The sequence below is a fragment of the Chelonoidis abingdonii genome, chromosome 1 (assembly GCF_003597395.2).
Source record: "Chelonoidis abingdonii isolate Lonesome George chromosome 1, CheloAbing_2.0, whole genome shotgun sequence".
NCBI lineage: Eukaryota > Metazoa > Chordata > Testudines > Testudinidae > Chelonoidis > Chelonoidis abingdonii.
In genome coordinates, this window is record NC_133769.1 from 332,932,291 (window position 1) to 332,943,341 (window position 11,051).

Sequence of the window (11,051 nt, forward strand, 5' to 3'; positions counted from 1 at the left end):
CGTAAGAGCAACACATTGTATACAGATACGACTGTTATGTTATTAGTGATGATGTACCATTTTATGTTGTTAAGAAGAATTTAGAGGGACCATCTATTGGCGTCCTGTATTGCAAATTCCCCGTTGAACTTCCCTGGTTGCCAGAGTCTGTCACCATTCAGGAGAAATAGGGAAACTGAGGTCCTTTGCAGGAAGCTGGGCAACTGCTGTAGAAAGAGAATACAACTGATTCAGGAAAGCAACACTGTTTAGGACAGCATATAAGCTTGTGTTTAAATGTTGCCCTGAATAGAGATGAGTACATGTTTAAGTATTTTTATGAATCAGGACTTTACCAGAGGCAGGGAGCTTGAAATTATATGTTTTAAAATCTTATCTGTAGAATTAATTATAAGGTAGGTAGATATAATTCTTAAATAGAAACTAATCTACATATTTATTAAAGTTAATGTTACACTTCCACTAATTAACTTATTTCATTTAATTAGGTTTCTGCAACACATTTGTGCTTGAATATTAATTTTGTTTGAAAGATGTTCAGTAAAATGGAACAGTGTGAACATGTTAAAGAAGATTTATGAGAAATTGTTTTTATGCGGTACAATGGACGCTTATAAGCACTGCTGCAGAGCAGGGAAGTAAGACAGATGCCTTAAGATTATTAATATGCATTTATGCAACATTGACTTATATACTGCTACAAAAGAGCCAAATCTGAAGTGTCCTGCGTGGGTGAACAAGGCCCAAATAGAGCAGAAACTATGCATTGCTGCTGTGAGGGAGTAGCTCTGCCAAGACCCAAGCAGGCAGATCCCATATTCCTGTGCACTGCAGAAGTTACTTCCATAGTAGGTCTCCAGGGGACCAAGAAAGGGGAAAAGTGGATGTGTTGCCCACAAACAGAGAGCATGGCCAGTGAGTCTCCGTTATGTAGCTACATGTGGCCCAAACACCACGGAAGGGAAGAGCAGCACGATGTATCTTCATCTCTTCCTAGTACCCAGTAGTTGGTGATCACACACTTACTACCCCTGTACCCTGGCTCTGTAGTGCTGTGTGGATTAAAAACTCCTTCCTTCAGCCCTGCTTTGTTGCAGCAAAATGCCAAGCAAGTAAAGCTCTTTCACTTGGGCTCCACTTGTTTGCTTCAGGATTGGGCCCACTAGTAATTTGATTTCTTCAATCATATCAGGAATGTGACTCCATAAAGTGAATTTCCATTTCGATATAGTAACCTGAACAGCAGTTTTACTTTTCCTACAGTTGCCTCTCAACTTACAAAACATTGTCAATCCAGAAAGGAGCTTAGAAACTAGTGCACTTTTCTGTTAAGGGGTGCAAAATGGGATGCACAGGGCGATAACAGAGCAGCAAGATCCTAGTGGCAGCAGAAAACTTACTGTAAGATTTGTAATGTATTAGAAAATGGAACTGGAGGAAATTACTGCTTTTTATATTGAACACTTGATGGTTTATAAACATTGTTTTATATTTGCTTTAGCTTTTTAATAAAAAAAAACAACCTTCTGTTTTTATTGTTGGCTCTAAAGTACCATTTAGACACAGTTCAAGTATCTGTGATGAAATGTAAATGTTGGATCATGCATTTGGGGAATATATTGGAAGTTTATTTTATGCTTTAGTCTGTTGTCTTTTACTTTCATTTTAAGTGGAAGTGACTGAAAAATAGCTGAAATAAGCACTTTACATAATTCTTTATCTTGTTCATGAAAGGCAAATTAAATATTTCCTATACAGGGAATATAGTCCATCCAAAGCTCGAGACCCACAGCAAACAACATATCCACATTTCTTACTCCTATTTAGAAAAGACTACTAATGATATTTATTTTTCAGTGGTACTGATATTGCGCCCAGCAAACTTGAAAAATGTCCCTTACTTGTCAATTTCTTTATTCCACTATATGGTATCTACTGATCCTGAATAGGTGCAATTGGGTCGTCTTGAAACTGAGACTGGAGGCAGCAGAACAGTTTATCAGGGCTGAAGGGATCCACCTATGTTTTTGTTCCTGGGCTAATTACTTCCAAAACTAAATGTGTATTTTATGGAAACACTAAGGTTAAAGTTGGGGCGGGATTTTGCTCTCACAGGGGTCCTAAGTCATCTCTGGAATTAAAACAGTACCTGTTCCTATATATTTTCAAGTACTGTTTAAAGTGGGATAGATCTGAGAATTTTTAAGCATGCTCTGGTCACTAGCAAGTGTACTAATGGAAGGAAATGTAATGGTCCAAAATTTTACTTTTCAGAAGTCTTGCAAAATGTCTCTCCAAATCTTGTACTACTTTTGTACAAAAAGTGTAGCACCTAGCAACTTCAGAATTCACAAAAAACATCATAGGCCTTCTTTTGAGCTACAAACCGCTTTTCCCTGAAATCTTTCAGCCCGTCTCAAATATTAGCAACTTCTGCTTAACTGAAAATAAAAAAAACAGAAGTCACCAAATTCTAGCAATCAACATATTAGGTTTGGAAAGAGAGATTGCCCCATCAAGCCATTATCCTATGGCTTGGGGAAAGGTGCACTGGGTTGAGAACGAGAAGACCCTGACTTCATCTCCCTTCTTCCGCTGACAGGTGTTAAGGGCTGTGAAGCACCCCAAGCTGTTGTTATAGAAAATGTGACTGTGTATTTCCCCCTGCATTTTACAGATGAGCTAATTGAAGATCTAAGAGGTTGCAGAGGGTCATTTCTGGCAGAGCAAGGATAGAACCTAGGTCTCTACTGTGGCAAGCTCTCCTACTTAACAGTACTGCCTTTAAGAATCTAAAAAGACTGTTAATTGTATCTGTTTAGTATACCAGTATAATTGCATCCACACTAGAGGCTAACACCAATTTAACTGTATTGGCTTCTAAACTGATAAAATTTAAAGCAGTACAAAAGCTGCATATAGACAAGCCCTCTGAGATTAAGCCAAATGTCTGTGTGTGGTTTCCAGTGAGCAGTAGTTTCTTTGGGAGCATTCTTTCTCTGTATCTCAGATAAGCCACTAACAATGAATTGAGACTTCCATACAGAATTGGTGCCACTGATACATAAATCTGGATACAGATGTGCCATAGTTTGCCAGATTTTCTGACGTTTTGAGTAAGACTGGTATAAGAGTAGCACGCTCTTGATTCTGGTGAAGGAACAACTATACTTGGATATAAAAGCAGATAGTATCTGAGGCCACTTTTACAGGATGTAAAATATCATCGGGTGGTTCAACAAAGATCCCCCAGGTTCAGCTCACCCTTCTTGGAGAAGTGATTGCTGCAAAAAAGACCATATTGATGGAAAGGAAATACCATGAAACTGATCTTAAAGGGTGCCCAACTATGGTCTCATAGAACTAAGTAGAATCCACTGGCCAGAGTGGTGCCTCTCTCTGATACAGGGAGTCACCTTTGCTGTCTTTTTTGAGAACAGACATAGGAGCTCTGCGTATACAATAGGTACAGCATCTGAAACAGGATCAAATCTTGCAGGCTGTCATTTGGAGAGCAAATCTATTGGCAGTTTCCCATGCATAGGCAAGAGCACTCTGTACTGGAGTGAAGGAAAGTGAATTAAACACAGAAGGGGAGAGAGCCAGCAATAAAAATAAATTTGGCAAGAAACAGATGTGGGAAAGGGAGCAGGGGGAAGCTATTTTGCTGCTGAGTGGAGTTGTAAACTCACTGCTTCCACGCTTGGCTTACAGAGGCAGGACAACCTGTGAGAGCAACCTACTGAGCAAGTCCTTTCAGCCCAGGTCTTCCTATTCAGCCACTCAGAAACTTCCAGTCACTGCATCAAAGGAACCCCACCCATTCAGGATCAGTGGATGTGTTCTTGAGATAATATGATTATAGTGAGTGCTGGATTGTTTTTATAAAAGCTGTACCATATGTGCAAGTACAGAAATACTGAGATGACAGCTAAGGCTTGTCTACACTGGCAATTTACAGCACTGCAACTTTCTCGCTCAGGGAGGTGAAAAAACAAGTTTCAGCGCTGTACAGTGCCAACGTAGAAAGTGTACCAGCGCTGGGAGCTATTCTCCTTGTGCAGGTGGGTTTTTCAGACCGCTGGTTTTTTAGAGCGCTCTCTGCCGCAAGTACACAAACCATGTTAAAGTGCTGCCACAGCAGTGCTTTAGCATTGCCAGTGAAGACTAGCAGTTCCAATGCTTAAGCCTTCAGATGCCTCCATGTTCCAGCCACAAATAGTATTCCAGTTATTTGATTGCTGGAGTATAGTGGTACCATTAGAATCCATGTGCTTAATGCTTCTTAAAGCTATTAAAGCTTCTTAAAGCTGTATTAAATGTATGTGATGTGCTTTAAACTTCCAGTTTTGAGGACAAAAGCCTGACACAAAGCTGTGTTCTCTTCCTATGTAAGGGTTTCCTCCCATTTCTGAATACTTAAGATGATAAAGAAGTCCCTTAAGGGGGAAAGATGAAACAAGTGAATCTGTGAGAGAATTCAATTCAATTTGGAATACTTTTGCTGCATTTACAATTTGTACCACATAATCAGATTGTTTTAAATAGGGGTCATCTGATTCTTCGCAGATTTGTATGATGAATCTAGGAAAAGAGAGATGCTGTCTCTTATCAACTAAATTCTTAAAATACTATCTCAGAATTTGACATCAGTAGTTTATAGAAAGTAATCTTTGGAGCCCAGACTTCCACTGACTGATTTTTACTGGGTAATTTTAGAAGAAAATTTTTGACATTACTAATTTAATTTAACTACTGATTTAAGAAAGTACTCTAATGTGTAAGCATTCCCAATCTGTGGAATGCATAGGTAACAAGCTACTCTGAGTACAGTATATGTCAGAATTAGGCACACTAACACTTGCACTTCTATGAGTTTTAAGTATCTAAATTTTTCAGGTACTATTCCAGTCTAAGTTCATGCTTGAAACAGATTTTAGTATGTTTATAGTAATCTTTGTGGACATTTGTCTGCATCATTGAAGCATTGCAATTTCGGCTCAATGGAGCCCCACCAGTGGAATGGAAGTAGCATTTGTAAGTAACAATTAAGGTCTATTGCCAGACTGTCTAATGAAAGATAAGGCTAGTGCAATCATTCTTCAGTTTGAGCAGCAACCAACCAAATTCAAAAGTATCTTCTGAATATGAAGTTTTACATTACAGTAGAATAGTTTGTGGAACCCAGGCAAGCTTTAGAGATTTGGACATCTGTTTAAGAAGACTCCAGATATTTCAATTACTGAAATAACTGTAAACACAGATCACCCAGGAACCATTGTTCACCGTACCTGAGATGTAATTAGATATTCAACACACAGGGCATCTTGGCAGTATCACTAATTGATACCAAAGAGAAGCTGTAGTATGTAAAGTTTAGTATAATACTGAAAATTTTTACTAAGTTCATTTCTATCCATTTATTTTGTATGTAGGGACAGCTTTTTGTATGCATATTTTTCTTTAGTATAGAACTGCCATAATATGTAATTAAAATGCAGAGTGTACTTATAGTGCATCTTAACATTACTGTAACAGTAAAATTTGTTTTAGGTTAGACTTAATAAAACAGTGATTTTTGCAGAGGTTACTTGAATCTTGTTTCTAATAGATAGCAGAATCTGACCATTTTTTCAAGATTGTTTTCATCATTTGGTTTTCAGAAGATGAGATTTACCAGCAGAAACTCAGATGAGTGCATAGCACCCATGCAAAATGTGCTGGGGAATGAGTATCAGGATCTCCTGCTTGCTGGCACCAAAGATTTAATGGTGACCAGCAGACTTCATACTGTTTACATGTAGGTTACAATATACTAAAGTGCTCAACATGCCTCTGTTGAGCTCTTTTCCTGCTGCATCAGCTCGAGTCAGGTATTCTGAGAAAATCAGATTTCACAGTAATATTTTTAGGATCAATCTACATTATGGTTCAGAGGATACATAAGACTGATGTATGCTAGTCCTTTATTAAGAATTTTCCCCATTTAAATTGTGAAATAAATATCTCTGCAGCTCCTGTATTTGCCAATGGGGATGTCATCTACATTGCACTGTAATGGCAAAATCCTGGGTGTCTGCACATATCTGTCTTACTTGTAGTTCTTTTCAGTGGGTTACATACACTTGCAATTAATTGTTTGAGTCTCTGAAGTTAATTATACAAGAATAAATATGTAATAAATGACACATTGTATTTTTTGTATGTTGCTGGTAGGAACATTCCTATGCACAAAGAAAACGTTGCCATTTATAGTTTAATACTTTGAAGAGGTTTTTTTTTAAATGGCTTTTATAAATTAATCAAATATACAAAAAAAACAAATTTTGCCTGAGTTTGTTCATATTTTAATTGTACCTTGTAACATCTCCATACATATATATTTTTTTCACCACTGTATTCTTAGGTTATTACTTAATGTTGAATGTTTGTATTCAGACTTTTGTAAATCAAAGTACAGACCTACATATTTTATCTAAATTACAATTCACGGTTTAGGCAAAACTTGCACCTTCTGGGTCCCCCTTTTCCTAAGTGGTAAAGTATTAAGTTGTGACACTTGACCTCATTGAATGCAAAAGTGACTAAATAAAGAATGTGAAATATTCTGAAATTAAACTATTTAAATGTAGTGCATTTGTGTGGCGGCAAGGGAAGCTTGTTTGACCTGTTGATGGAATGCTAAAACATTTGTAAAGGGAAGACAAAATTCTCTCTAATTTTGTTAGAGACGAGTATATGCATGGTGTGCTTTGCACTACAGATAAGACTCTCTGCCCCACAAGGTTTACAGTCCAAAACAAGAGCAAATGACAACATGGTAACTGTTAATTCTAAGTTATCCTGTTTTAATCCTCATACTGATCTGTCTAATGGAAAATCTGGTTCTGCAATTTCAGAGTCAAAGGTGAAGAGAATTAAAAGAAATATGCATTCAGAGTAGTCCAATAGTCACTGTATGGGAAGCTGCTCCCCCATGCATCTGGACCTCCCAGACACTCCTGCCAAGCTTCATGCTGTACACCCAGAACCCCCAGAATCTTCCATACCTATACCTCAGCCCCTGCATCTTGACCTCACTGCCTCCAAACCCCAATCCCTGAACCCAAACCACCCCCCAGAGCTCCCTGCACTCAAACTCCAAAAAGCCCCCCAGTGTCACCCTGAGCCCAAGGCCACTTGCCATTGACTCCCAACTAGCTGCACCCAGACCCGCTCCACCCCTGCACACTGAGCCCCAACCACTTTCACCTGGAATCCCTTGCAGAGTCCCATTGCCCCTGCACCTGGCACCTCCCCCAGGCCTCTGTGCATCCAGATCCCCTCACTGAAGTGCCTGCACCCCAACTGTCCCACACAGAATCTTCTCGCCCCACACTGAGCCCCTCCCCACTTGGGTCCTACCTGCCTCACACCTGGTGCTCCTGGTACAGAGAGGCAGGGCTCCAGGGTATTTTTGGCACAGGCATAGGCCCAGGCCTTGTGCTGTGTCAGGGTCGGATGCAGTTTCACTACTGAGTCCATGTCCCAGGTGTGGAGAGTGGGGAGGCTTAGGGTGATCTCTCACCTTAATACAGCTAGTGGAGTCTCTGCATTTATTTATTGACACAGTTTGCAGAATTTTAAAATACTGTGCAGAATTTAATTTTTTGGCACAATGCCCTCAAGAGTGAAATTCGTAGAAAAAAATGGGTTAAGACAATATAAGAATCCCTGCCCTGGAGCATTTGTAATCTAAATTAAGGAAAACCAGACCAGACCGCAACACAATGAAAGCAAATATGTGACAGGACTATGACTACAGGGCTGCGGGAGTGAGGGGGAAGAAGTTGGGGGTGCAGATAGTGTTCTCATACATCCTCCAAGTTGAGAGTAAAGGCCCAGGCAGGGACACATGGATCCTGGATATAAATGCATCACTGCATAGATCAGTGGTCCCCAACCTTTTCCAGGTGGCAGGTACCAGATGACGAGCCACTGAGGACTGTGGCCGGCGGACAAGTATCTGCTGAAATGTCCCAAGAAGCAGCAACGGCAAAAGGCGTCACCACTGAAATGCCACTGAAAATCAGCATTTCAGCAGCGACGCCTCTTGATGCCACTTTTCGGTGGCATTTCGGGGAATGCTTGTTTGACAGCACACATAGCTGCCTCATGGCGCCTGCGGGCACCACATTGGGGACCTCTGGCATAGATGGTGCTGATGAGGACTTTGGCTTCCTTGACCATGGGATGCTGTTCTGGGAAGAGATGGGTCAAATAAAACATACCCGTAAGTATAACTAAATCAGGATTTAGTCATACTTAAGAGAAACTCTTAATCCTAACAGCCTCAATCCCTTTTGCTTCTCCAGATTATTTTTAGATAATTTTTTTGGCACAGATACTAATATTCTTGGATATCAATCTGCCCAGAATAGCATAATTTCATTTTCATCTCATAATAAAGCAAAGGGACTCAGTGGTAGGAAAAGGCCAGCAATAATACTGGTTAACCTACTAAGGTTGCTTTCCCCCCCCACTTTTGAGGAGGAAGCTAGTGGAAAAAAAAAAGTTTACAGTGATCCTGCCAAACTCCCGTTACACAACAGCAATTTCTGCACAGCAACTCCCACTGCCCAAATGCAACATGGCCCTATACAAAACCCCTGCTTTATAACAGAAGATAGGCATATACTGGAGATGTATGGAAAGCTTTCACTGTGTAGTGAGCTAAGATTAAGAAAAAAAACCTCACATTTTTCCTGTATGATTGATTTTAATGTCATTAACTCTACATTTATTAACAGAAGACAAATGTTCATCAGATTCACATCCTTATCCCCACATTTTTATACCAAGTACAAAATTTTCCACAAGAGGGGTTGAACAGCCTACAACAGATCAGATGGTAGGGCACTGCAAATATACCAGCAGTGAACAGATATGATTTAAGAGTTTGTCCATTTTTTAGTCACATTTAAGTGATTCAAATGATCCGCAACATATCTATGTTCAGGAAACTTAGATATCATCTGGCTTTTCAAGGCCTCCCATTTTGCAAGTCTCCGCTCTGCATTATGTTTATATTCCTGCTCTGGTGTCATATATGGTCGACTCAGCCAATATTCATTCTCAGCTTCAACTTCTAGCCTTTGAATCATTGCAGACTTCATTGAAAGAGTAACCACTCTTGGTCTTCTGTATTTTCCAATCCATTGATTCCCAGGAATCCTTTTTCGGAGCAGTGCTGTGGTCAGAAACATTACCTTAAAGTAAATAAGATTATATATATAAAGTTTTTAAGTTTATTATGAATAATTAAAGTGTTTAGAAATAAAAAGAAAGTTTCTCTACAATTAAAACACTTGCTCAGAACACTTTTAAGCTGTTAGAGCAGCCTTTAATCTGCTGTGGCACACCCTGAGCTCCGGGGCTCTTCCACCAGCCAGTGGCTGCAGGAGAGAAGGGGAAGAGGAGCCCACTCATTGTTGGCAGAGGAGGGGAGAGAGGGAGATTGAACTCTGATTGGTTGCTCTGCCCCTGAAGTAGGCAGGGCAGTGAGACAGACAAACAGCCAGTCAGAAGGCAACTTTCCCCCACTTCTTGTTCTAACATTTACTTTTTCAAAAAATGCCACTGCTCGCCTGTTCATGCCTGATGACAGACTGGTTGGGATTTGGGAAACACTGCATTAAAGTGTTACAAAGCTAAACATTTACGAACGTGGCACCCTGAAATAACCACCATTCAGATAAATTCTACAGTGATGGATGCATCAGATTTTCACAGGGTTTTTTTAAGGCCAAAATGGACCATTAGATATTTTAATCGGATTTCCTGTACAACACAGGCTACTGACTTTCACCCAGTTATCCCTGCATCCAGCCAATAATTTCTGTTTGACTAAAGCATATTTTCTAGAAAGGGATCCAGTCTTAATGTGATGACAGGTGAGCTGCGGCTCACGAAAGCTCGTGCTGAAATAAATTTGTTAGTCTCTAAGGTGCCACAAGTTCTCCTGTTCTTTTTGTGGATACAGACTAACACGGCTGCCACTCTGAAACCACCACTTTCTGTGGTAGAGCCATTGGATAATCACCCTCCCTGTTAATGATATGCCTTCTTTCTAATGGATATTTGTCCAGCATTACTTTCCACTCTTTGGTTTTTGTAAAATAGCCTTGTAGTACCTGGTATTTTCTCCCTGTAAAGGTACTTACACATCGCAATCAACTCACCTCCTGATTTTTAATTATTTTTTTAATCTAACTAAACATTAAGTCTCTAAATGTAAGGCACTTTTTCCCCATCGTTTAATCATTTTTGGGCTCTGCATCCTCTCCGAGAATTTTTTGACTATGGGGGCCCCAGAATTAGATTCCAGTATCTGTGTCACCAATGGATATAAAGGGGCATTTACACGTTCAAAGCTTGCAGCAGCCCGTTTTGCCATAGCATTACACTAAGCTCTCATCTTGAATTACTTGTTCACTGCCCCCCCTCCCCAAATCCTTGCCAGTCACCGCCTTCTAGCCCGTGGGCGGCCCCAGGCTGGACGCGCGTTCCCAGGGGTGTAGCACTAGTTTTGCACCCCGCGGCACCGAATCGCAGCGCTGGCATGGGCGCAGGTTACGCGGCCCATCGCGCTGTGACTAGCACCCGGCCCCACTGCATTTCCCGCTCCACAGCCCCTGGAGCCTCGCTTCCCGCCGGAGCAGGGGAGGCCGGGCTCAGGAAGCCCGCCCGGGAGGGGGACGTTACTCCCCCGCCGACCCTGGGCTGCGGGGATCACGCTAGAACCGCCGGGGCTCAGGGCTGCCCCGTGGGGGCACAGGCCGGGCCACACGAGCTAGGGCGTGGCGGGCCCGCCCGCGCCTGGAGCCATTCACCCTAAGACGAGATCCGGCCTCACCGACCCCCGGCCCCGGTCACCGGCTTCGTTCACCGCAGCCCGGTCACTTCCTCACAGGCCGGAGACAAGACAGCAACGGCTCATCACGGTCATCACAGCACGAGCCAGACGCTAGCCACGGGCTCCCGCTTCTCTCGCGAGACTAGGAGCGCCGCCG

General features: G+C 41.5%; 2 protein-coding genes across 5 annotated transcripts in view; one reads left to right on the top strand and one right to left on the bottom strand.

Moving 5' to 3' along the window:
* Positions 1-6,618, top strand: part of ZDHHC20 (zDHHC palmitoyltransferase 20) — an 85,610-nt gene extending 78,992 nt beyond the window's left edge. For both annotated transcript variants that reach the window (XM_032777446.2, XM_032777445.2), the window contains one exon: positions 489-6,618. The gene's annotated coding sequence lies outside the window, so the exon portion shown is untranslated. The remainder of the gene's footprint in view (positions 1-488) is intronic.
* A 2,120-nt stretch (positions 6,619-8,738) lies between these two features.
* MRPL57 (mitochondrial ribosomal protein L57) lies at positions 8,739-11,012 on the bottom strand. Of its 3 annotated transcripts, none has more exons than XM_032777442.2 (2): positions 10,915-11,012; positions 8,739-9,248 (listed from the first exon to the last, which is right to left on the bottom strand). In XM_032777442.2, the coding sequence occupies exon 2, from the start codon at positions 9,243-9,245 to the stop codon at positions 8,931-8,933; it is 315 nt and encodes a 104-aa protein (XP_032633333.1). In that variant the 5' UTR covers positions 9,246-9,248; positions 10,915-11,012; the 3' UTR covers positions 8,739-8,930. The 3 variants fall into 3 exon arrangements, with proteins under 3 accessions (XP_032633333.1, XP_032633334.1, XP_032633332.1); XM_032777443.2 differs by having other exon boundaries at positions 10,895-11,010; XM_032777441.2 differs by having other exon boundaries at positions 10,872-11,010.
* Positions 11,013-11,051: the final 39 nt, after the last annotated feature.

Excerpts from the sequence above, each read along its gene's own strand:
- MRPL57 (XM_032777442.2), bottom strand. The coding sequence starts at position 9,245 with ATGTTTCTGACCACAGCACTGCTCCGAAAAAGGATTCCTGGGAATCAA.